The sequence below is a fragment of the Mauremys reevesii genome, linkage group 15, assembly GCF_016161935.1.
Source record: "Mauremys reevesii isolate NIE-2019 linkage group 15, ASM1616193v1, whole genome shotgun sequence".
Classification (NCBI taxonomy): domain Eukaryota; kingdom Metazoa; phylum Chordata; order Testudines; family Geoemydidae; genus Mauremys; species Mauremys reevesii.
This window is the reverse complement of record NC_052637.1, coordinates 105,585-132,272: the sequence shown is the minus strand read 5'-3', so window position 1 is coordinate 132,272 and position 26,688 is coordinate 105,585. Positions and strand designations below refer to the sequence as shown.

At 52.8% G+C, this 26,688-nt stretch overlaps 1 protein-coding gene and 1 pseudogene across 1 annotated transcript; both read right to left on the bottom strand.

Moving 5' to 3' along the window:
* Window positions 1-5,707: 5,707 nt before the first annotated feature.
* Window positions 5,708-9,012, bottom strand: LOC120383778 (protein S100-A16-like). The gene is made up of 4 exons (XM_039502009.1): window positions 8,935-9,012; window positions 7,920-7,992; window positions 7,034-7,203; window positions 5,708-6,357 (listed from the first exon to the last, which is right to left on the bottom strand). The coding sequence occupies exons 2-4, from the start codon at window positions 7,960-7,962 to the stop codon at window positions 6,217-6,219; spliced, it is 354 nt and encodes a 117-aa protein (XP_039357943.1). The 5' UTR covers window positions 7,963-7,992; window positions 8,935-9,012; the 3' UTR covers window positions 5,708-6,216.
* Window positions 9,013-16,211: 7,199 nt separating this feature from the next.
* On the bottom strand, window positions 16,212-25,249 carry LOC120383776 (annotated as a pseudogene).
* Window positions 25,250-26,688: the final 1,439 nt, after the last annotated feature.

The window sequence follows — 26,688 nt, the reverse complement described above, 5'->3', positions numbered from 1 at the left end:
GGTCTGGTCTTGCTGGGCAACAACAAACTCTGGGCACTTATGTAGTGTTTGAACAATGGAGACAGGAAGGGAACGTGGTGGCCAGAGCAGAATTAAAAGCTGGAACATGGAATGGCTGGAATGGGGCTGCAATGGGGACATTGGGAATGACCCAAACCAGCCACCTAACAAGCCACGGGCAGGGGCCACCCGTAGGATAAGATCCAGGCTCCGGTAAAGCCTGAACCGACACCTAGGCCGAACGGGAGAAGTGAGTGCCCAGGAGGGGGAAGCAGCAAACAACACTGTCACTGGCTTGGTAAATCAGATGAGGTTAAAAATGGTCCAGGTGACAGAGCACATGAGGAGACGGGAGCTGCGATTCGATCACAGGGGAGTGATAACAAAGAACTTCCAAGTGGAACCCCAAGAGCGAGCGGGTTAACACCTGGGGTTGCTGCATTAACGCACGGAGGTGCCCAGAAACAGTTAACTGCAGCCGGCCAGGGCGCTCCTGCAACCCAGCTGGCAGGCAGACAAAAGCAACAGACACTGCGGGAACAAACAAGTTTTTCATGAGCAGGCAACAACCCCCACTCGAGTCGCCGCTGAGAGCCAGGATCAAAACCAGGGGTGCAGGTTCCCATCGTGTTTCACCCCCTCGCTCACAGCTCATCATATAATCTGCATTCTACCCCACTGGTTACGTTTTCCTTTAGATCCTCTCTCCATTTACTACACTTGCCTGTACTTTACGATAACGTGACCGAGTTCGCTAATTTCCCTTGCTTCTCACCCCGGTCCCCCCGCCTCCCCTCACTTCTGCCCTCTCTTCCTTTGAAAAGTGAAAAGTTACAGTTATTAAAGACGCCCCCATTGCTGAAAAAGATGAAGCAACCGAAAACAAAACAACCAATGAACAAGGAAAACAAGCTGAAAACTTTCTTTTTAATAAGCCCAAGGAATTAATTATTTTAATCCTTCAGGAATGCAACAGCTGGAATGACTCCTAACTTTTGTGATGATATGGTTGCCAAGCAACAGAAAGGCAGACTCTGCTTCTAATCCTAACCACTGACTAAGATTTGAAACATGGGCTTTTCTTATTTCCGTGTAATAGCATTTTTAAAAACAATTGCGAGTTTGTTTTGCATGTCACACATGTTATCCTGTGTTGTATGTTGTTTTTGTCATGTGACTATTTAAAAAAAAGTGTTGCAACAAAAGTCAGTTTTGTACTTTCTTTTAATAGAAGTGGTACTGCATTATTTTAATATTATGGTTGGCATATAACACCTATTAATTCTTTTGCAAAGCTCAAAAAGGCCTGAGCGATAAATAGATGTATATATAGTTTTGCCTCAACAAGCCATGTAATTGCAAACAAAAAGCATTTTCTTTTATTAATCACAGGTTTTTTTATTCAAAGGAAACAGCGTAAGGGGAATCTTCAGCATTAACGTCAAGGTAATATTAGCAAAATGTCAATTTCGGGGGGTTATTTTATTAGGGCTGTCAAACAATTAACAAAATTAATCATGATGAATTGCAGTTTTCATCAGACTGTTGAACAGTAATATAATACCATTCTGCTAACCATTCATATGCCCCTTCATGCTTCGGCCACCACTCCAGAGGACATGCTTCCATGCTGCTGATGCTTGTTTAAAAAATAATGCCTTAATTTGTGACTGAATGCCTTGATGTATATATTTCATGTTACGGCAGTCTCGGATGATGACCCAGCATATGTTGTTCGATTTAAGAACACTTTCACTGCAGATTTGACCAAACACAGAGGAAGTACTGGTAGGAGATTTCTAAAGCTAACTACAGCACTCAACCCAAGGTTTAAGAATCTGAAGTGCCTTCCAAAATCTGAGAGGGATGAGGTTTGGAGCATGCTGTCAAGAGTCTTAAAAGAGTAACACTCCAATTAGGGAACTAGAGAACCCGAATCCCCCCAAAAGAAAATCAACCTTCTGCTGATGGCATCTAACACAGATGATGAAAATGAACATGCGTTGGTCCTCACTGCTTTGGATTGTTATCGAGCAGAACCCGTTATCAGCCCGGAAGCATGTCCTCTGGAATGATGGCCAAAGCATGAAGGGGCATTCAAATGTTTAGCATATCTGGCATGTAAATACCTTGCAATGCCGCCTCCAAAAGTGCCATGTGAATGCCTGTTCTCACTTTCAGGTGACATTGTAAATAAGAAGTGGGCAGCATTATCTCCTGCAAATTGTAACCAAACTTGTTTGTCTGAGCGATTGGCTGAACGAGAAGTAAGACTGAGTGGACTTATAGGCGCTAAAGTTTTTGAGTGCAGTTATGTAAAAAAAAAATTCTTCATTTGTAAATTGCACTTTCACGATAAAGAGATTGCACTCCAGTACTTGTATTAGGTGAAATGAAAAATACCATTTCTTTTGTTTCTTTTTACAGTGCAAATATTTGTAATCAAAACTAACATAAAGTGAGCACTTTACACTCTGTATTCTGTGTTGTAATTGAAATCAATATGTTTGAAAATGTAGAAAACATCCAAAAATATTTATAATAAGTTTAAATTGGTATTCTATTATTGTTTAACACTGTGATTAAAACTGAGATTAATTGTGATTAATTTTTTTAATCGAGTTAATTAGTTTTGAGTTAATTGCATGAGTTAACTGCGATTAATTGACAGCCCTTGTTTTTATAAACTTGTTTGTACCTTCAAATATAATCATAAGAATGTTATAGCAAAGATGTCAAAAATATAACAATATATACTATGCCTGTTTATGCAACATGTTAAAGTTAACCAAACTATTTCAACAGGATTCCATCTTTGTCTACCAAATACAAACAAGTATCATGAAAGTTTTATACCGTCAAAGTGTTTGCATAGACCTGCATTTACTATTCATTTTGGTGTAATTTTTATACTCTTTTCTTTTATGTTATGTTGAAGGAAAGCAGTGGTCGGTAAAGTCTGTGCTTCTGAACAGTTAATAAAGGTGGGATTGGGATCACAAGCAAATTAACTCTAAAAAGCTTGGGTAAAAATTCTGTTCTTAACTCTTTTTGCTAAAACAGAGTGCTCAGCCGGGGAGAGCCGGACACTTTCTCACGGAAGATTGAGAACACCCATTTTAGCAATCAAGCACTATGCTTACTATGAAAAAATTGGTAATGCACACGTTAAGGGAAAAGGAATATCTATGCAACAACTGCAAACGTATCTAAAACAGGTCTGTCTGTGCTAAAGACTTGGGAAAATCAGAACAAAAGCAAAGCTTGTGTTATAAAAGACTTGGTCCCTATTTCAGTGCAAACGAACTAAATTAATCCGTGTATTAAATTTGGGTTACTGAACCGAAGAGAAAATGTGAAGCAAAGACGCTATTTGTTAACCAACGTAAGCTGCTGAAGGGGGCATCTCGCAGAAGGAAGACACCAGAAGATATCAGTGCACAGTGGAAAAACATCCGGGCATCAAGAAAGAGCTTTACAAATAACAGACGGATCAACTACCCCTCAGTTTACTGTATATGGATACGAAGTAGGCAATCAGCTAGAAACCACTTGCTGGGCCAGATCTAACTGGTGTTTAAAGACGTGTATTACTGAGTTCATGTGGCTGTGGTTTTAAATCACTGAGATAAGGATACATTTGGCCACAGTGTAAAAGCCACTGTCTGATTGCTGTAACCTTCTCTGTGAAGAGATGTACTAGCCCCTTATCAGAACTGTGCCCAGGCCAAAGTGGCTGGGTAGAGATTATTCCACAGTCTGGGATCTCTCCAAGTAGCAGACTCCAAACTCTAGCTGGAATGATGGGTCACATTTCGAGATGATCCGAATCTGAAGGCCAATTGGAAACAGGCTAGTATGAAAAATATATTTTTCTATGTACGTAACAGAACATTCACGAGTGTGACCAGCAGGCAGGGGAAACTGTCTCTACGCCTGTAACTCCCGGCATTAAGGGCTGGCTACCGAAGGAGCCGTCCCCCTCTTACAATGCGCGACATCGCATTTAACCAAATGCAAGCAAACGTGAACCAACTCATTGCTGCAAACCACATAAAGGCCAAGGGGAAAACAAATTGGGAAAGAAGCTCTTGGTGCTGCTGATGGCAGTGCCATAGTAACTAGAAATTGTGTGGACAAATCCCCCCCTTAGTACCAGTCCCCGTTTGGGATCAATGACACTGTTTCAAACAGACGCGTGTTCTTCAAAACACTCGTGTTCGGTGTCTGGGTACCAATATGAAATCCTGACATGGCAATGCCTGATGAACTGGTCACTGTGTCCATTCAGCAGGTTCTCTGGCAGGCAGCATCTCCAAGAAACAGCTGGATCTACATCAGCTACTGATGTATCACGCAGCAGGGCGAACCTACACGGCATCACCACTCCAGCGTTGTCAGCTTTGCGTGCGTGTCTGTCTGCCCTCTCTGTATGACACGCCGGCCCTGCAGACAGCTGGCTCAGCAGACCTCCATCGATCTGCCCCGAGCGACCACACGCTCAGTTCAGTGACGAAGGCGCTCGGCCAGGTTAATTGCCGACCAAGCACGGTACTAGTGCCCTGTACATGTACAGGTGCACTGAGGCGTGTCTGCCCGTGACAATGGCCCAGCTCAGTCAGCGGCGGGACTTTCCACTGCCCCCTAAGCCAGACAAAGATCCCCCTCCTCTGAATCGCTTTTGTACCCAGATCCAAACAAGTGGTGCAGCAGGACCCGCGTGACGCGGTTAGTTACTCCCCTGCACCTTGTACCCGTGGGCTCGACCAAACCAGCCCCATCCATCACCCTGGCCTCCGCTTTCCTCGGGGTCGTGTGCTCCTGTACCAGCTGCCAGGATTGTGCTTCTGCCCGGCTTTGTGCTGGCCTGGGCCTGGCCCAGCCTCTGGAGCATGAGCCCATGAACACCCAGCGCCTGGTATCGCTATGAGGCGCCTGTGTTTTAGCAGCACCAGCGATACTGCTGCCAAGTGCCTGTATCGGACACTGAACTTGGAGGCATCCGCTTTGACACAGGGCCTGGCTTTGGGTCACAGCACGGCCACGGGTCTTACCCCAGGCCCTGTGCTCCAGGCTCTCTCGACCACGCCAGCGGTGACAGTCTGAGTGGCGTGCACCCTAGGGGTGCTTTGCTGGTACGATGCACCAGGCAAGTGCTTCTGGTGTAGACGCAGCCTCTCCCGCTCTGACTCATGTGAGCAGGAGCTCCAGGTTCAGCCCACGCCCTTTACCTCTGTCTGCTGCACCAATCTGCCCCGTGCCCCATCGTATAACAGCATGGCCAGACCATGCCAGCCCTGGCCCCGCTGCTGGGACCCAGAGGATGCCGGGGCGGAGCAGGGGAGGATGCCGGGGCGGAGGACGGGGGGATGCCGGGGCGGAGGACAGGGGGATGCCAGGGTGGAGCAGGGGAGGATGCCGGGGCGGAGGACGGGGGGATGCCGGGGCGGAGCAGGGGAGGATGCCGGGGCGGAGGACAGGGGGATGCCAGGGCGGCTGAGAAGGTCCCAGAACTTGGCCTGTCGAGTCCTGCCTGCAGTGTGACAATGATGTGCCCAGCCTGGGAGCGCCCCACTGCCCTCTGCTGGCTCTGAGCTGTACTGCGCGTCCACGCACCAGAACCGACCCGTCCAATCCAGGCTGCAGTAAGAACAGAGACGCAGCCGGAGCTCAGAGCAGACTCTTTATTCAAGCCATGTTACCGAGTGACAGTGGGTGGCACGGAGAGGGCAGCCCATAGGGGTTGGGGGAGAGATCCCAGCGACGGGGCAGGGATCGGTGTGGGAGCCCAGCAGCTGGAGAGATGGGTGGGGTGGGCGTCCCATGCCAGGGCTGGATGGGGGCGTTGAATTGTGAGGGATCCTGGCAGCAGGGTAGCAGGGTAGGGGGTGATATGGGGAGCACAGGCCAGAGTGGATTCGGGGTGTACGGGGTGACTCCCAGCAGTGGGGGAGTTGGGCAGCATGGAGAGTAAAGGCCGTGGTGTGATCAGGGTGGGATCCTGGTGGTGGTGGTGGGGGAATGGGGGCAGCATGAGACGTGCAGAATGGGGATGGGGGTGGAGGGATCCCAGCAGGCAGATGGATTAAGGTCACTGGGTTTCCAAGAGTGGGGGAGGTGCAGATTTGCTTTGAGTCTTTAAGGCAAAGGATTTGGAGGCCTTTCCGGATGCGGCGCGTGCCTCGGTTTCCCCACCCGACACAACCCCTCCAGTCACTACTCGTTATAATCGCGGCGCCGGATCACTTGGCAAATCCAGGCGATGAGTTGCCAGTACTCGTCGAAGGAGATTTTCTGATCTTTGTTGGCATCTAACTTCTCAAATGTGCGCATCACGGCCGCCTCGACCTCTGTGTTCTAAAACACACCAAAGAAACAGGGAGTCAGCGCTCGGGGCAGCGTCTGGCACGTGGATCAGTAACAGGCTCTACTGCTGGGCTGGATGCAATACCACCCCCTGCTGGAGGGGATCGGCCTAGCAGGGCTCCCCCACACACAGACGTGTGTATAAAGGAGAGGTGAGATACAAGCTTGAAGCCCATTGGCAGAGCTGTGAGGGCTGTGGGGAGCCAGAGCTGGCGTAGCAGGTGTCAGTGGGTCAGGATTTAGTGGCATTGGCAGAGCTGTGGGGAGGGGAGACAAGTTCTGGGTTAGCAGGGGGCTGTGGGTCGGGATTGAGGGGCTCCGGGGGAGTTCTGGGGGCGGGGGAGCCAGGGCTGGGTTAGCAGGGGGCTGTGGGTCGGGATTGATGGGCTCCGGGGGAGTTCTGGGGGCGGGGGAGCCAGGGCTGGGTTAGCAGGGGGCTGTGGGTCGGGATTGATGGGCTCCAAGGGAGTTCTGGGGGCGGGGGAGCCAGGGCTGGGTTAGCAGGGGGCTGTGGGTCGGGATTGAGGGGCACAGGCCGGGGGGAGGCCCAGGACTGGGATAGCAGGAGGCTGGAGGGAAGGGCTGAGAGGTATTGGCAGATCCCCTTTGCTAGCAGTCAGTGGTTGATGGCTCTGGTTGCCTTGGGGTGCCAGTAGCCGGGCCTCACCGTGAGCTGATGGCTCAGCTCATTGCTGAGCAGGTTCTGGAAAGCTGCCTGGTCCAGCGCCTTCGCTCCAGGCGGGCCCTCGGCGTATCTGTAGAAGCTGTCCACAATCACACAGAGGCCGTGTTCCAGCTCAGACCCCTCCCCGGCCGTCTCAGCCGGCTTCCTTCCACCTCCAAAGCAAAGGCAGACGGTGTCAGTGTGGGCCCACCAGCCCCAGAGGCCTCAGCTAGGAAGGCTGGGGAGCACCTGCTGCTGGGGCCACCAGACCTGCCGCAGTCTGGGGGAGGTATGGATGAGGGGTGTGTGGTGGGGGGCTAGATAGATAGATGGGGCCCAGCTCTGCTATGGTGATGGTTGAGCGTCACTTTGTGATTAAAGGTCAGTGACTCGAAGTGCTCTAAAGTCGACCTGTGAACACACGTTGTCTTGACATTTTCCCGCCCAGCTCCACATCTGAACCTCCATCTCCTTAGGCCTCAGTCACCCAGCTGTAAAACAGGGAAAACAGACCTGTCCTTGTCTAGTTAGATGGTAAACTCCTTGGGGCAGTGACTCTCTCCCTGTGTGTCTGGGCAGCGCCCGGCACAATGGGGCCCTGATCTCAGCTGGGGCAGGGACTGTCTCTCCTTGTGTGTCTGTGCAGCGCCCGGCACAACGGGGCCCTGATCTCAGCTGGGTCACTTAGCTGTTTCTCTAATGCCGGCAGTTGGTGGGTTCTGGGTGAGTCTGACAGACTCGAGGTATAAGGGGCATGTGCACAGAAAATGATGCATTAAATTGAAGAGAGACCCTAGGACTTGGGCCATTGTTATTGGCTGATGTAGTGAAGGCTCCGTGCAGAACCAGGGCCCAGAATGGTCAGGTTCATTAGCGACGCGTCTCTTACCGCTCCTCTCCCCGGACGGCTCCGGCTGCAGACTCTGCCCCATGGGCCCACCGGGGAAAGTGCTCCTGGGTTGCTAGAGAGACCAGAATCGCAGTGAGTGAGCACCATGACGATTGCTCAGCAAAGAGCTCTCCCCTGCTATGGACTCAGGGCAGGGATGGGACGGAAATAGGGTGACCAGACAGCAAATGTGAAAAATCAGGAGGGGATGGGGGGTAATAGGCACCTATATAAGACAAAGCCCCAAATATCGGGACTGTCCCTATAAAATCAGGACATCTGGTCACCCTAGATGGGAAAGAGAAGTGCAGGGGGGCTGAATTTCAATGGGAGGGGATTGGTTGCTGGTTAGACGGTACCAGATGGGCATCCCCTTCCCCGGCAAGTTACGAGAGCCCAAGGGCTGGAGCCCCCTTCAAATCCCATTTGCGCCCCAATGCAGGTGCATGGGCTGGCTAGACAGGGTGCATCAAAGCCACCCTTCCAGCCCTGCCCCCGGCCTGCGTCCAAAGAACTGCCCTGTGCCCCGCGATCCGTGGAAAGGCTGGAAGTGTTTGTGTCCGGGGAGATCCCAACTCTGGGCCCCAGCCTGTCTCTGGTGGCGTGTGAAGCAGGGTCGTGTTCTCCAGGCCAGAAACCAGCCGTGGTCACGCAGAGACTACGAGGACGTCTCCGCTGCAGTCAAACCCTGGGGGCTGGGCCGTGGCTGATGACTCCGGCTTGGGCCGCGGGGTTGTAGAATTGCCGGGTGGCTGCTCAGGTGCAGCAGGGGGAGGGGCTTAGACCCCAGGATCCAGAGTGAGCCGGAGCGGCTGCACTGCAGTTGAACAGCCCCACGAGCCTGCGGCCACTAACAGGTCTCACTGGGCCAGGGTCTGGGCTAGACGCTGGCAGTGCTCAAAGGCCTGGGAAATAGGCTCTGGCGCTTCCCACTGTCAGCAAACTGCCCGGGGTCCTGGTGACTGGGAGCCCAGTTGGGCTGGGACATTTAAAGCCAAGCAGGATGCTCACTCACCTGGGTGGGGGCTGCTGCTCCCAGGGTCTGGGAAAGCCCGAGATCTGAGTGAGCTGCAAACAGAGGCCGGGTGTGGGGCAGGGCGCCGGGGGCTATTTCTGGGACGGTGCCTCATCTGGGACGAGACAGCTGGTCCCGGAGTGGCAGGTGGCAGGGTGACGGGGACTGGGCTGCCGGGGAGGAGTCTGGGCACCGACACAGGAACGGAGACGGAGGCCTGCTCTGACACAGCTAAAGCTAGGGGACGGGGGGGCTGATCCGAACCCTCCCCTCCCAGCAGGGTCCGTGATCGGTGACAGTAGGAATATTGCTTGGGAAAGGAGGGAAGCCTATTGGAACCCAAGCGTAGCCAGAGGGACTCCTTAATTACAACAGAGCCTCTGGGGGTTTGTCTACACTGCATTGTAAACCCGGGTCTGTGGGATCCAGACTGGAGCATCCACACTGCATTGTAAACCTGGATCTGGTCTGTAGGACCCGGCCTTGAGTGTCCCCACTGCATTATAAACCCAGATCTGGTCTGTGGGCCCCGGCCTTGTGGACATGGTATTTCCAAGTCTGTGCTTGCAGTGTGAACCTGGGCTGACAACTGCTGGCTCTGGGTCTCACAGCCATGCTAGCCGGTCCATACTGCACCACACAGACCTTCTGACTCCGGTCTGTGACTTGAACTGTGTCCACACTGAAAAAACGACAGGGGCTCAGACACCCTTGAATAAACACCGTAGGCCATGCTGACAGGACGGGGGACTTTATCCTGGGAAGCAGCGACAGAGAATGGTGGCAGATAATGAGCTGGACATGAGCTCCCAGTGCGATGCTGTGAGCAGACGAGCTAATGTGCCCCTGGGATGTATAAACGGGATCTCGAATAGGAACCAGGAGGTTATTTTACCTCTGGATTCTGCCCTGCTGCGACCGCGGCTGGGATTCTATCCTGGTGCCTGCCAGAAGGATGTTGATAAATTGCAGAGGGCTCGGGGAAGAGCCACGAGAAGGATTAAAGGATTGGAAAACCTGCCGTACAGTGATAGACTCCGGGAGCTCAAACTACTTAGCTTAACTATGGCCTGGTCTACACTGGGGGGGTGGGGGTCGAACTAGCAGAGCCAAGTTTTCACGACACAATTTCACGTAGCTGAACTTGAACTACCTTAGTTCGAACTACTTACCCATCCTGACGGCGCGGGATCGAAGTCCGCGGCTCCCCCGTCGACTCCGCCACCGCCGTTCGCGGTGGTGGAGTTCCGGAGTCGACGGGAGCGCGTTCGGAGTTCGATATATCGCATCTAGATGAGACGCAATATATCGAACTCCAAGAAGTCGATCGCTACCCACCGACCCGGGCGGGTAGTATAGACGTACCCAAAGAGAAGGTGAAGGAGAGAGTTGATCACAGTCTGTCAGTACCTACATGGGGAACAAATATTTAACAATGGGCTCCTCAATCCAGCCCACCTGAGCCTCATTAACGGCCTCTCCTGGGGCCTGAGAGGGGGCAGCTGTGGCAGGGGCTGCAGGGAGAGGAAGCTGTGGCAGGGGCTACAGGGAGCAGGAGGTTCTTGACCAAGGAGTTGGGCTGGGAAGATGGAGTCAGAGGTCAGAGCAGCAGGGGGGATGGGCCAGGAAGATGGATCCAGAGGGCGGAGCAACCGGGGGATGGGCCAGGAAGATGGAGCCAGAGGGCGGAGCAGCAGGGGGGATGGGCAAGGAAGATGGAGCCAGGGGGAGGAGCAGCAGGGGGGGTTGGGCCGGGAAGATGGACCCAGAGGGCGGAGCAGCCGGGGGATGGGCCAGGAAGATGGAGCTAGGGGGAGGAGCACTAGGAGGGCAGCATAGGGCTTGCCTGCTGACCTCTCAAAGCCGGAGACTAGTTGGCTCTGGGCCGGCCTTGGCTACACTGATGCTTTACAGCGCTGCAACTTTCTCGCTCAGGGGTGTGGAACCCCACCCCGAGCGCAGCAAGTTACAGCGCTGCAAAGCGCCAGCGTAAACACTGCCCCAGCACTGGGAGTGCAGCTCCCAGCGCTGTAAGCTAATCCCCACGGGGAGGTGGAATACCTGCAGCGCTGGCAGAGCTCTCTCCCAGCGCTGGCGCTGCAACCACACTCGCATTGCGCTGCCGCTGCGCGGCAGCGCTTTGAAGTTGCAAGTGTAACCATACCCGGAGAGAGCTGGATCCTGTCCTGGAGAAGAAAGGGCACCAGGAAGAAAGACGGGGGTGTTCTCTGCTGGGAAGAGCCGGCCAATCCACTTGGGTACTAGTATAGACCAAATGCATCAGTGTGTATTTGGTGTTTAAACGTCATGAAAACAAAGTGGATGCTGCATGCACTGGGTTCACTTACCTGCATCCCGATGGGCTGTAATGGCAAACATTTATCCCTGTCACCAAATAACCCATCAAACTACACAGCAGTCGTGTGGAATGCAAATGAAGAACTCGAACCGCAGAAGTGGAATTTCAAAGCAAGTCGTGGTTGTGTGTGATGACTGGAGATCAAAGACTCTACATACATTCCTCTCTTTCGGCCCTCAAAGAACGAGCCCACGTGGGTAGGGACCCTGTCGGCTTGTTTTCTGTGAGAAGAAGCTGTAAGTACGGACACCAGGAAAATTTCTTCATCTCTGAACTGTTTGGATTCGAGAGGGCAGAATAACTGAATGAAAAGACAGAGATTCCCCGAGTTACTCTGGGGAGTCCTGAGAAAGTTTGAAAAACTGGCCAATGACGACATCTCTGCTGCCATTTGGAATTATAGACTGTGACTCACCGCTACATACATTTTTACCTGCTTTAACCTCTCAGTAACTATCATTCCTTTTACTTGGCTAATAACCTTTTAGTTAGTTAGGCTATTGGGTACCAGCCTTGTCTTTGGTGTGAGATCTGGGATGCAAATCGAGCTGGGTGAGTGAGTGGTTTCTTGGGACTGGGCGTAACCTGGAATATTCTGTGCTTTTCGGTGTAAGCGACCATTGATCGCACAGTCCGGCTTGCTTGGGTTGCGGGATAGCCTGGCATGCCTGAGGAGGCGTCTGTCGTTCCCTTGTAAGACAATGGGAGTACCTTGGGAGGTCACCTTTGGCACTGAGTTGGTGAAACTGAATTACAGAACGTACCACCAGTGTGGGGTCTCTGCCCTGCTTTTGACAGTCTGCCCTGAGGTTGACACTCATGGTTGTGAGCCACTCCAGACAGTGGGAAAAGTCTGTGCTCCCGGGCGAGTGCGTCCACGCTGTAAATAAAAAGGGTTTAATTTATCAGACCGCAAGCAGCTGCCGTCTCTACATTGGCGGCACGTCCGTATAGGGCAGGGGTCAGCAACCTTTCAGAAGTGCTGTGCCGAGTCTTCATTTATTCGCTCTAATTTAAGGTTTCGCGTGCCAGTGGTACATTTTAACGTTTTTAGAAGGTCTCTTTCTATAAGTCTATAATATATAACTAAACTATTGTTGTATGTAAAGCAAATAAGGATTTTAAAATGTTTAGGAAGCTTCATTTAAAATTAACTTAAAATGCAGAGCCCCCCGGAGCGGTGGCCAGACCCCGGGCAGTGTGAGTGCCACTGAAAATCAGCTCACGTGCTGCCTTCGGCACCTGTGCCATAGGTTGCCTACCCCTGGTATAGGGTGTCCAGATGTCCAGTTTTCAACTGGAAAGTCCGGTCAAAAAGGGAACCTGATGGTGTCTGGTCAGAGCTGCTGACCGGGCACCCAAAGTCCAGTTACTGCGGGTTGGGGAGGTGGGGAGGCACGGGGTCATCACCTGCACCAGCCCCTACTCAGCCAGAGCTGCCTCCTACCTGCCTTGGCTGGCTGCAACTCCCAGCCCCGGCTCCACAGGCAAGTCCCTCCTGACCCAGGGGATGGGGACGGGAGGAAGGAGAGGGGAAAAGCAGTGAGTGATGGGGGAGGGGGAAGAGGAGCAAATGGGGGTGGGGACTTGGGGGCAGAGGCATGGCAGGGGTGGGGTCTATAGGGGATGAGATGGGGCCTTGGGGGGGGGAGAGGTAGGGCAGGGACAGGGCCTGTGGGGGATGAGATGGAGACTTGGGGGATGAGGTGGGATGGGGCGGGGCGAGGGCTCGGGGGGAAGAGGCGGGCAGGAGAGGTTCTGGCACCCCTGCTGGAATGTCTGGTTTTTAAATATTACATAATTGGCAACCCTACTTCCGCGCTGCTCTGGCCCTGAATACGTTGTGCCGTCCCCTCCTACAGGCGGGCCAGGGAGTCCTACGGCCAGTGCCCCCGCCTGATCCCGAAGCAGCCTGGACTAAGGCTGGCTGGTGGGCTTGTGAGCCGAGTCCCAGGCAGAGTCTAGTCCCCCAGGCAGGGGGCAGAGACTGCAGGGGGAGTCAGACACTTTCTCAGCGGAGCACCACTTGCCCGGGCACACTCGGGTTAGGGGCCCCAGGAGAGTCAGAGCAGGAGCGACGGGGAAAACACTGGCCTGATTTGTCCTTTAATAACAGGAGCCATTTAACCACGTGCTCCGGGCTGTAGCTTTGGGCTCCGGTCCCCCGGCCTCTGCAGCAGCCCCAGGTGCACTCGCAGCTTCGTCTCTTCCAGGTTCTCGGCCTAGCTGCGAATCTGGGATTCCTGCTGCATGGAGAGGCCAAGACGCGCCTTTGATGGCTCCCATCGTCGCCCTGGCAGGGGTGTTCCCAGCCCTCCCTGGCCCCCCCAGCTCCATGTGTCCCATCCCCCCACCTCTGTCCTACTCATATTCGCTTCCCCTCCCATCTTCTCTGGCTCAGTGCTTGGGTCATAAACTATTTATAGAGGAGACAGTGTCCAAACTTCCCTCTGGCTCTGGTTACAGCTGAGTCATGAACCCCTGCCACTGCCTGGGGTCTCTCTGCTGAGCCCCTGGCCTGCCCTGGCCTGGCAGGGGGGGTCTCTTTAAACAAGCCTTCCTCAGAGGCAGTCGCTCCCATCTCTGGGGCTCTGGTGCCACCGAGTGGACATCTCTGGCTCCTGGTTCATTGAGAAGAAAATCTTTCCCGGCCTGGTCATTGCTCTGGAGCAGGTGTTTGCACCCTCTGCTGGGCCCCTGCTCCCCTCTGCCCAGGATCTAAGCAGGACCCCCCAGCCTGTCCCATTTTAACAACCCGGGAAGAGCAGAGGTGACTTAAACCCTGCACCTGCCCTGGCTCTGCAGGGATGCAGGTGACAGCAACACACAGGAGCTGGTCCATAGGTTTTAAGGCCAGACGGGACCATTTGCTCAAAGGCCCAGGCTGGGACTGTCAGAGCCGTCCAGTGGAGTTGGACGCACAGGTCCCAGTAAATTTCAGCTCCCTTGGGTCTCTTTGAAGCCCCAGTCACCCCCTGTAACTGTGAAAGTAGATGCCCCGGGAGGATGCTCAGTCACTTACCTTGGGGCCCAGCTCCCGGAGGGCGGCCTGGTTGTCTCTGCTTCGGCTGGAGGTTTAATACCGTGTAGCCCTCTTTGTCCTCCATTGGCCAAGCGTGGCCTGGTTTGATTTCCCAGCAGGTGCTCAGAAGGGGGAAGGAGGCCCCCCCATTAACTGGCCCTCAGAGTTGGTGAATAAGTTTCTCTGCCCCTAGTTTAGCTGTGATGGACACTTGATGATTTTACACCCTCCACCAGCTGGTTTTTAATCCCTAATTAGTTACCCTAGAAGTGACTGTGATGCTGTTTTGAAATTTCCCAGATGCACATCTTGTGTGCAGGACAGACCAGAGGAACTCTGAATACATCGGAGAATAATGGTACCAGAATCATCAGTAACAGTGAATGCAGCTCCTGCCTGGAGGATTTCCATTCTCACTTGAAATCAATTCTATGTGAACCCCGCCACAGCAGCTTGGCAGGTAACCCTGGCTCCTACTGTCCCAGAACCAGGAGTCGCTCTCTCTGGAAGAGGTTGCAGGACTCACTGTAACGGAAAACACAGTCACCATGCTAAAGGGACACTGTCAGCTTGAAATACAATAGGCCAGATTCTCATTTGCACCAAGGCCCCTTTATTTACACCGCTCCAGCAGTGCCATCCCCTGCTGTTCAAAAACCATGCATAAGGCCCTCAAAAATCATGAGAGTTTTAGAAAAACACTTTGGGGTTTTTTGGTTACTTTCTGGTTTCTGGGCATCTAGGTCGCACTAAAGTCACATTTTCAAACTTTTCTCCCCAACCCTTTTTTAAATGAGAATCTTGATTTGTTTAAAATCACCTGACTCCAGGAGCTGGGGCTTAAAGGAAAAACACCAAAAATCATGAGACTTGTGATAAAAATGTGATAGTTGGTAACAGGGCAGTGAAAAGGAAGCTAAATGTGTGGGAAATTTTCATTTCCAGGGTTATTTTTATTTCAACCAAAAACTGGAAAATTTCAACTGAAAAGTTTTCTGCTGTGATTTTCATTCTGGAAGAAAGGCAATTTTTTGTCAAGTAAAGTGGCTAGAAAATTTTCAATCAATTCTGCTCATAACTACAGCAGGAGAGCAATGTTCAGCCAGCAGGGTGATTTGTAAGTTGATGGGACACCTTCTAACACTCTAGGTGTAGCAGTGATGTGCTGTACATCCCCAGCACTCCTGTCGTCTTTCCTTTCATTAGTCTGGTAGGTGCAAGATCAATGCTGAGAGTGCCTCTGATGCTACCAAAACAGTTATTTTACTCTTTCCTTGTCAGCCTTCTCCTCTTTATCTCCACCTGGTTCTCACCATGTTCTGAGTGGGAGCTCTTTCGGTAGGAGCTTCCTATGTGTATGCACAGCACTTAACACAAAGGGGCCCCACTCCATGACTGGAGGCTCCCACCAATACTGTAATACTAATTATTAGGGCTGTCAATTAATCATGGTTAACTCACATGATTAACTCAAAAAAATTAACAGTGCCATGTGAATACCTGTTCTCACTTCAGGTGACACTGTGAGCAAGAAGTGGGAGCATTATCTCCTGCAAATGTAAACAAACTTGTTTGTCTGAGCAAGTGGCTGAACAAGGAATAGGATGGAGTGGACTTGTAGGCTCTAAAGTTTTACATTGGTTTAGTTTTGAATGCAGGTTTCTTTTGTACATAAATCTACACTTGTAAGTTCAACTTTCATGGTAAAGAGATTCACTAATACAAGTACTGTAGTGCAATTGAAAATACTATCTCTTTTATTTTTACAGTGCAAATATTTGTAATAAAAATACAAAGTGTACAGTGCTCACTTTTCTTTTATTCTATGTTGTAATTGAAATCAATATATTTGAAAATGTAGAAAACATCCAAAGTATTTAAATAAATGGTATTCTGACGAACGGGGACATGGCTCATTCAAGTAGGTGAGAGTTGTATCCATGTCATTTCTGTGCATCTGAAGTGGGGTTTTATACCCACGATAGCTTATCTGTTAGTCTTTAAGGTGCCACCAAACTCCTTGTTATTTCTAGGAGGCTTATTTTGGAGCTCCCTTCCAGTGCGTTCCTTTCCCCATCACATACACCTCAGGTTTGCTACAGATCCACCGTCTTTCCATGTAGCACCGTGAGCTGCTGACCCCTTTCTTGGCATTCAGATACGCGCAGTCACTGCCTCCTCTTATCCGAAACCTGCAACACAAAAGCCGGAGAGCTGCAGTCAGGTGGAGCCTGAGCATTTCACACCAGTCACAACCAGGGGAGCCTCTCTCCTCAGGGCAGGCCTGAGTGTGCAGCAGCTCCTCTCACAGCCCCTCAGGAGCAGAGCGGAGCAAATCGTTCATTGTTCAGCTCAGGGGCCAAACTGAAATATAGTTTGGTTCAAACCAAAACTGATTTGTTTCCCCCTCCCCCCCCTCACTGAAATGAAAACTCTTCATTTCAGCGCAAAAGACGCCTGAAAACAAAATGAAACAGAAAAAAAATCGTGTTGCATCAACCGACACATTTCATTTAACCCAAAACCAAGTTTTTCATTTCAATTTTGGGTGTTTTTCAACTTTTGTTTTTTGGGTTTTTTTTTTTTTAAAGAAATTTCAAAAACAAAACATCAGTTCAAAACAAAAAGTCAAAATGTTTAGATTTCACTGTTATTTTTTTAACTTCATTTTCTCCCCCCAGCCAAAACTATTTGCTGGATTTGCAAACAGTTACATTGCCCCCAAAATGCACTTTTTGGGAAAGTTACTATTTGCTGGAGAAAAAAAATATTGGCCTGACTCTATTCAGGATTCTCCCAACTGCACAGGCAGGTCTAAGAAGCTGGCCTGGTCGCCATGAAGATGGGTGGATATTTTGATCCCACTCTCGGCTCACTCCCGCCCAGCCTGGGTTAGGACGGGCCCCTGCAGGTCCAGACTCCCCAGCACAACCCAGCCAGGCTGCCCCGGGGCAGAGACTCCAGATGCATTTGCATGGCAGCGAGCAGCTGTAACCACCAGGTGAAAGAGCCAGAAGGGGGCTCCCTGGACAGTTTCCATCATCCCGTCAAGGCAGAGGCCTCTCAGGACAGACTGCACCGAAGTGGCAGCAGCACAGGGACTGCAGCACAAACACAGCAGTGTTGTGAGATGACATCAGCTCTTGCAGTGCCTCACGTTAGCGCTGGAGGCAGCACTTTGGCCCTGGGTGAAGGGCAGGATCAAGGCAAACCCCCCACATGGGGCTCCCCACGTTCCCATCCCAGCTAGTGACAGGTCACATACACCAGTCATCTGCCAGGGGGGCCAGCGCCACTCTGAGCAGACTAGGGTCTCCCCCTCCCCCAGTCTGTCTCCAGGTGGGTTGGGTCCATCCCAGAGAAGGGAACACCCTCCCACCTGAGCAGAGGACTCTGGGTGGGATCCCCCATTGACATTATCTCAGTCAAGCCTTGAGGAGGTGGCAGCAGCCAGGACTCCCCATGAAGAGTCCTCTACTGGGATGGGCTTGGGGGAGCCCCCCAGGGCAGCAAGTTTCAGAGTTAACATCCCATTGAGATGCATGGAGCAGTTCCCCCTTCTGAGCTATTGGCTCAGGCTCTCTGCAGACTCAGGCAGGTGCTGCTATGTTGGTTACACTCAGGTCACATTTCCCAGCAACCACAAGGAACAGAGACTTTTGTCTATGTGACTGTACTGCAATCACATGACTCCAGGATCTGAGGCCCCAAACATGCACTATAGTGCCTGGACCTTGGTCAGGGCTCTCTGGGCATATAGAGTTAGGTTCCTAGATTTATACTGGGCACCTGAATGGCAGTGGCCTGTGACAGTTTGGGGAATACATACCTGCATCAACTCCTGGGTCCCTATTTGTTTTGTGACAGACCATTTGATCGCAAATTTTAACATTAGTGCCTTGTTGCAGATTCAGAGGCCTCACCGACCAAGTCACTCAAACCTGCTGGCTGCAATCCTCCGGCTCCCTCCTTTTCCCAGGGGTGGGGTGGTGTCAGACACCCCAGGGACCTTGCTGAAGAGGGCAGGGGAAGGACAGCAAGTGTCCCAGCTGAAATCCCAGCGCGCTGCAAGGGCACCTCTGGCTGTGGCGGGCTCTGTCTCCGGCCCAGCACCGCGCTGCGGGGTGGAGCCAAGAGTTCCGGGACACGCTGGCTCCCATCAGTCTCTGATACACGCAGGACGTGAATGGACCAGGGTCGTGTCTGGTTGTTTCAGTAGCACTGAATGGTGGATCCACCTGAACTTAAACAGCTCAGACACCAGAAACCCCAAGCCCAGGGAATTAGTAAACAGGGATGAGAGACTTACAGGAGGTTGAATTCGGTGCCATTGGTCCATTTCCAGGGCTGCCCCTGCTCCTTCTGGAGGCCAATCCAGTGGTCATGGACACCCTTTATAGCGCAGCAGGAACATCTTAAAGAAAGCCAAGGGACATTATAGATCAGTCCCAGCTCTGGTGCCCCCTCCCACCAGGGCTCTGTGCTGCAGAGAATCCCAGTCACACATTGAAGGGGCTCAATTTATTTTCAGAAGGACGCTGGATTTCCCCCTCTCTCGTGCAAAGCACAAGGTCTCCAGGCAGTATTAACCCTCCCACCGCACACAGCAGCCCCGCCCCTGTGCTCCCAGTCACCCGCACCCCAAGTTCCCCTGGCCTGGGGGCAGCTGCTGGGTCTGAGCTCTCTGCAGAGACGTCTCTTCTCACAGAGCAGCCGCAGCTCACCACAGCAAGATAAGAGGAGGGAGGGAGTCAAGGGAGGGGAGGGGTCAATCTGAAAAGGGAGGGGTCAATGCTGAGAGGAGGCCCCCAAATCCCCATCCTCAGCCAAGAAGGGGAAGTGTGAGAAGACCCTCTACATCAGTGGTTCGACCAGAGGTACGTGTACCCCTGGGGGTACGCAGGGGTCTTCCAGGGGCACATCAACTCATCTAGAGATTTGCCTAGTTTTACAACAAGCTACAGGAAAAGCAGTAGTGAAGTCAGTTCAAACTAACATTTCATACAGACACTGACTTGTTTATACTGCTCTATGTACTGTACACTGACAAGTATTTTCAATATTTCTATTCCAATTAATTTTATAATTATATGGTAGAAGTGAGAAAGGCAGCAGTTTGTCAGTAATAGTGGCTGTATTTGTAAGCAAGTAGTTTAAGTGAGATGAAACTGGGAGTACACAAGATATATCAGCCTCCTGAAAGGGGTACAGTGGTCTGGAAAGGTTGAGTCACTGCTCTACATCCTCAGCCAGTGAGAGAGGAGCCACCCCCCCCAATCCTCAGCTGGCTGCTCCTTTCCCACCCCCAAAGCAGGAGCACTGGCTGTGTTCTCCATCCCACTCCAGGCAGCCCAGCCCTAGAGAGGGGTTGTCTCCTACAGAAGGGTGGGGGCAGCTGAGAGTGGGTGATTTCTAGTGTTTGGGTGAGACCGTAGGGGAGCCCTGGGTCTAGCCAGGGCTGGGATTCAGCTGCTGGTTGTTCATTCACTCCATCCTCCCAGCACAAGAGGGCTCAGAGCTGCTCCTCACCCCCAGGTCCTACTGCAGCTGGTGCTGTGCCAAGGCCAGTGTATCGCAATTAGAGAGTCTCTCACCATTTCCTGCTCACTGTCGATCCCAGCCAGGGAGGCACCGAGGGAGGAGCAGTTGCTCCGGCTGTAGGTCCAGTTCCCTTCAGTCTCGGAGAAATAGTAGCATTTCCCTCGGTACCCGACCCAGCCGTCCGGGCAGCAGGGCACAGCAGGGGGCCCCAGATCAGTTGACTGAAGCTTAGGTCTCGGCACTGAGAATGAGACAGTAACATGTGGTGTGAGTGGGACCTGCTGCCCGGCCATGAGGAGAACACGGGGAGATGAGCCCCTGAGCCCCAGGCTTCTGAGACACCTCGAACCCTGGCAGGTGCTGGGAGGGCATGAGGGAGCCAGGAGGACACTGGGAATCCAGCCCCAGAGGAGCGTTAAATGACCCTGGCCTCACTCTCTTGGGTTCCTATTCAAGAGCTCATGCCATGAAACCCAGCACAGAGCTGGGCCCAAGCTCAGTGTTAGAGCAGGGGGTGGGCCTGCAGGGGGAGGGGACAGATATCAGGGTGGGGGTGGACAATAATTAATAGATAAGAGATCAAATCCAAAATGATTTGGCAGGTCTGTTACCCCGAAGAATCCTGCTAGCCTGGGGCCTGGGCTGCTTCTCCCCTCCCCCTGCTCTGCGCTCGGCTCCCCAGGAGAGGCAGGTTGAGATGAAGATGGGAACAAACTCCCTGCCCTTCACCAGACTGAACACCCGCTGCCCGGGCCCGTCCAGCACAGCCAGACGCAGGGCGGTGGAGACGTTTGCCAGGTTATGTTTGCCTGGCAGGAAGGGACACACCCAGCCTAGGGGTGTCACAGCTCAGAGCATTTCATCCCAGGCACAAGGCCAACAGTCGCACGTTCAGAGGAATAAAAGGCAGGTGAGTAGCTGAGGGATGTGAAGTAATTTCAGTCAGGGACACAAAATGGCCACTTATAGTCATCAGACCTCAAGCAATGGGAGAGGGCCTGTGACACTGATGGACCAGGAACGTTTTAACTTGATTCATCTCTTACCTAGAGCCATTTCTTCTCCCACATAGCACTGCAAGAAGGAAACTCGTTGGAAACCCTCACTGGAGCCCTTTCAATGCCCCAAGAGCACAGCAGCAGGGTCACCCATGTAAATCATGAAGGAGACCTGTGAGAGGCCAGTGCAGTGGATGAGTAGCCAAAGACAGTTGTTAGGGTCACTATGGTAAGAGCTGCTAACCCAAATACCCCAAGACAACCTGCTTCAACACAAAAGTAAGACACTCCCCTCCAACTGCACACCCTGAGTTATCACCCCCACTTGAACCCATGTGCAGTATCATTAAACCGTTACAACACATACTCCAGGGGGACCACAGCCTGAAAGAAATCTTTCCTAAACCCCCTCTTCTGGCCTTCAAACAACCCTCCAACCTCATCATCAGAAGCAAGTTCCCCACAGATCAGGGCACAACCACTCAAAGTGACATTAGACTCTGCCAGGACAACAGATGCAAAGTCTGCAGTCGTATCTCCACAACTATGATCATCAACACAACACACCTTTCGAGAGCCATGGATCCCACACATGCCTATACAATATCTGGGGTAACCTCACCCAATGCATCAAATGCCCCAACAACTACTATGTGGGTGAAACCAGACAGACAATCATGACTCTTGAATGAACTCACAGAAAAATTATTAAAAAAAACAAAAAAACCCACTATCACTCATGGTTGAACACTTGTTACAAAGTAATCACTTGATATCTGACCTCTCAGTACTCATCCTCAAAGGAAACCTGCCCAACACCTTCAAAAGACAAGCCTGGAAGCTTAAAGTCATAACTTTGCTAGACACTAAGAATCCTGGACTGAGACATGGGATTTATGGCTAAGTATAACAATCTGTGACCCACTAGCCCCCTTGTTTTGTTTTATGTCCGCAGAGGTGTTAATGAGCCACTCCACCTTGAATGGTCCCTCAGAATGCACGGTAATTACTTATTCTAAACAATCTGTTCCACCGTGTGACTCCCTGAGAACTTTTGCCAGACCTGAAGAGCATCTGTGTAGCCCAAAAGCTTGTTCCTTGCACCAGCAGAAGTTGGTCCACGTGATGGGGTGTCTGCCCCCCCGCACAAGGTTGGGAGGGGTTAAATTGGTTAAATGGGCCAATTAACTGCCCAGGCTGCACCTGGAGGAAGAGCCAGGGAGCAGGGATTGATTAAATGAGGCACAGCCAGATGGGAAGAGGAGAGGCCTGTATAAAGCAGAGGAGCTGAGAGCAGAAAGGGGCTGCAGGGACATAGACTGTGGTCACCTCTCGGGAGGAGGGAGCTTGAGCTGGCAGAGAAAGAAAGAAGAAAAAGAGGGAGAAAAAAGAGGAAGAAAAGAAAAAAGATATAGGCAAGGCAAAGCTCCAGTGATAAGCAGCAAGGTCCAGATTAGTGCAGAGCTTGGCTAGGATCCCTGAACTGGAACCTGGAGTACAAAGCAGGCCCAGGTTCCCTACCAGCCACTGGGGAAGTGGCACTGGGCAGGCAGTGGAGAACAGATTGCCTGGTCACGCAGAGGGAGCTGGAGCTCCTGGAGAGAGAGAACAATGGGTGGAGAGACCACCAAAGGAGGAAAAAAACCAATGAGGCATATATTTGGGCATAAGCTTTTGTGGGCTATAATCCACTTCATCAGATGCATGGAGTGGAAAATACAGTAGGAAGATCTATATAACAGTACATGAGAAGATGGGAGTTGCCTTATCAAGTGGGGGGTGGTAGAGACAATTCAATGAAAGTGGGCTATTAACAGGACAAAAAGTCACCTTTGTCGTAGTAATCAGGGCGGCTCATGTCAAACAGTTGACAAGAAGGTGTGAGTAACAGTAGGAGGCCCAGCACCTGGAAGGAGCTGATCTCCAGAGTGACCAGCAGGAGGTACCCTCTGTGGTGAGTGGAGCCCCATGGCAGTCCAGTAAAAGGTATTACCTCACTCACACTGTCTCTAAATTTGGGAGAACATTAGGTGCTGAAGCCTTTGTGATCCAAGAACAAGCAGCCTGTGCACAAGGCATGTATTTCCCTACAGATAATGGTGCAGAGCCATGCACTCATGTACATGGAATGGAGCAGAGCAGTCCATGCATAAGACATTTTATGGCATCTCTTCAGTGTATAATTTGTATCACTCATTTTAGGGAGTAGCTGCAGCTGAGAGCAGCACAATTTCAAATTTCACAGCCTCTGCAGAGTGCTGGATATGTGACTGTGTAGGCCCCCAGGGGAGGGGCTGCCAGGCCTACTAGGCCCCTTTAAATACAGCAAGGAGCTTTCAGTTCCGGGGCCTCTAACTGGTGCCATCTTCGCCCGGTGTCCCCATTGCAAAATGCTACAGGTTCTGGGGTGCTCCCTGCACCTGTAAGTGCACAACCCCGAACTCACAGGTGCTCCCTTGCACTGTGTGAGCCAATGCTGCCCATTCGAACAGCCTGTCATTACAGCAGGGAGCTGGGAGTAGGGCCTACCGATAGCAGGGCAGTTTGCTCCAGTGCACTCTGGGTGAGATAGTTACACTAGTGCACACCCCTGGTGTAGATGCACTGGAACCAGAGCGAGCCATGCAGCAACTTACTGCTGTGAACTGCACCAGCTTGTCTACATTAGCAGTTTGTACCAATTCACCTCCACTGACATTACATCAGCACAGAGGATTCCTAATGCAGGCAGACCTGGATTCAACCCCCTCTGCCAGCGCTAAACCCTCCTGGGGTCCAGTGATCCAATCCCAGGGAAAGAGAGAAATCCCCTGCTGGGAGCATGTCACAGCACCCTCTTCCCCAGGCTACTGGGCAGATACAGCAGGGTTCACATTCACCACGAACAGCCGCCCTCTGCACTAACATGCACTGTCTGTGCAAACCGGGGGAGTGAATGGAGCTAAGGGACCCTTCACTGCCACAGTCCTCAAGGGGTGAGTTTCAATGCTGCAATAAGGAGGTGTCGACACTGAATTCTGTGGCTCATTTCAGCCCGGCCCTGGGCATGACCCAGCAATGCAGGAAGGCCTGGCTGGTACCTCAGGGTGACATGCTGCAGGCAGAGGGCTCATTGTTGCTCTGAATCTTGTCCCCTCAACCACCCCCAGGAAGTGACTGCTCATGGGGCATGGCAAAGGGGACCTGGGCCCAAAGTGCTGCAAGTTCTGCGGGTGGCAGCTAACATGGATCCGCTCATCCCGATGCATAGAGAGAGGCCTCACATGCGGGTCTCTGGGAGGGAGCGGGAGAAGGGTCTGCAAGGAACATCCTCCAGGAATCCTGTGGCCCAGCTGCTGAAGCGAGACAGGCCATGAGGAGAGATTGACCACGGTAGCTCCAGGGAGGGAAAGACAGGGCGGGGGGGGGGGGGGAAAGGGCACTGGAAATTCACCTGCCAGACGAGCGATGGCAGCGATCAGAACCAAGGACACGGAGGTGAGGACAACAGCTACGATGATGGTACGTGCTTTGTGTGTCCTGCAGTTACGAGGAGGTTCTGAAACACAAAGACCCGTCAGGCCGGGCCGCGAGGACACGTCTCACCGACAGCACCAGGGCTGGAGCTGCCCTAGAACATGCCCCGTTCTGTCGATGGCTCCTTCCCTCAGATGCTCTGGGAGAGGAGCCCGGAGGCTCAGGCAGGCTGGGGCTGGCAGAACAGTCCCTCCTTCCCCTCAGCCCAGCACCCTCCCCGGGCACCCCCAGCCAGGCTGTCACGGGGCCTGGTGAGCTCAGGGGCACAGAGACAAGAACCCACATGTTCTGCTGGCAGGAGCTCAAGCTGCCCCCCCCATCCCCACCCCCGCTGTGCCCCCTGCTGAGCGCTGGCTGGGCCCACACTGCCGAGTGCACCTGTCCCCGCACACTGGGGTCTCACACTGGCCACACACAGCAGAACGGGGGAGAACGAACAAGGCAGAGCTGGGCAAGGGCTGTCCCAGGGGGTCTGACACACCCAGCCCAAAAGGCCCCTGCACAGCCCCACGGGCACCGCTGTGTGCGCCAGGCAGCAGCTGTGAGCCGGGATCGGTGCCCTGAGAGCCCCTGGGGGAGATCCAGTCCCTGCTGCCCACGGACGGGGGGTTGCTGGGCACTGGCTGCTGCCACTGAGAACATGGCCCCATGTGGGGCAGCCTCAGGGTCTCTCCAGCCTGGTCCCAGGCAGCGACGCCCCATTACCTGGCTCCCCAACAGTCTCCTGCTGTCCACTGTCACCATTACGGTACCCCCACTGCAGCGGCATTTCACTCTCAGCAGCCCCAGTTGCTGACTCCATTGTCTCTCTTGGCGACACTCAGGCTACAGATGCTGCTGCCAGTGCTGGGCTGGGATCAGATCCTCTGTCTGACTGGGTCCAATTCAGCGGCAGCAGTGAGGCCAAGCTGGGGCAGGGATCCTGACCCTGGCTCACACTCCCTGTTCTGGACTCTCCAGCCAATGTGGAAGCTGAAACAGACCAAGCAGGGTGATTTGTGGTTTCTCATTCCCTGCCCAGCAGCCCAACTCCCTGCTAGAGGTGGTGCCATGATGATTAAACCCCCTTAGCCCCATTGGCCCCTACACCGCAAAGGGCTTTAGAGACCTAATCTGCTACAGGCCCCACCCATCAGGAAGGTGGGGGGGGGGAGAAGAGATATGGTTGCCAGGTACCTGGTTTTCAACCAAAAGTCCAATTAGCCACAGCAGCCAGCTCCACAGCAAGATGTTCCTCTGGCTCCTAGGCGCAGGGGCAGCCAGGGGGCTCCGCACACTGCCCCTACCTTCAGCGCGAGCATCAACCCCACAGCTCACATTGACCAGGAACCACAGCCAATGGGAGCAGTGGGGGCAGCACCTGCAGACAGGGGCAGTGCACAGAGCCTCCCTGGCTGCCCCTAGGAGCCAGAGGCATAGGCGGTAGGTTATATCTGTGTGCGGTGCTCGAGCCCCGGCCCCCGGGGCACTGCCAGCGGGCCCGGGGGCGCTGTAAACTTCTCTTTACATTTAAAGACACGTTCGGAATGGAATGTAAACAGAACTTCTGTTTACATTTAAAGACACGTTCGGAATGGAATGTAAACAGAACTTCTGTTTACATTCCATTCCGAACGTATCTTTAAGGACATTCCGACTCATATTTAGCAGCAGATCTCAGTGTGCAATGTCTCTCTGCTAAGTGAGTTCTGCTTCGCCAAATCTTGACAGGCAGCGAGCTAAGAGCTCTCTTTCTCTCAGTGGTTATTGCAGACAGATCAGTCACACACACATTGCACTGTGCTATCCAGGCTGAACTTTGAAGCAACTGCCCTGGTCAGAGCCTGTGCTCCAGTGCGCATGTCAACATTTCAGAAGCACCAGTCTTGTTACACAGTGACCTTGGGGCACACTGTGGGGTGCAGCACGGCCCCCCCTTGCACTGTTTCTGGAGTACAGTCAGTGGAGGTGCACAGTCCCACACACATGTGCCATGATCCCACAGCACAGTCATTACAGGGAGCATAGCCCCCCCGACCTGCATTTATCCCAGGGTGCAGTCACTCTGGGGTGCCTTGCCCCCCATCCAGGGGCGGCTGTAGGAATCCGGCAGCCCCAAGCAGGGCGGCATGCCGCAGGGGGCACGCTGCCGGGCGCCGGTCCCGCGGCTCCAGGGGACCTCTTGCAGACTTGCCTGTGGAGGGGCCACTGGTCCCGTGGCTCCGGTGGACCTCTTGCAGACTTGCCTGTGGAGGGGCCACTGGTCCCGTGGCTCCGGTGGACCTCACGCAGGCATGACTGCAGAAGGTCCGCCGGAGCCGCCTGCCGCCCTGCTGGCA

Coding starts and splice junctions, on each gene's coding strand:
- LOC120383778 (XM_039502009.1), bottom strand. CDS start 7,962: ATGGGGCAGAGTCTGCAGCCGGAGCCGTCCGGGGAGAGGAGCG. Junction 7,204..7,919: donor GCCGTCCGGGGAGAGGAGCG/GTAAGAGACGCG, acceptor TTTGCTTTGGAG/GTGGAAGGAAGCCGGCTGAG. Junction 6,358..7,033: donor AGCTGAGCCATCAGCTCACG/GTGAGGCCCGGC, acceptor GGTGTGTTTTAG/AACACAGAGGTCGAGGCGGC.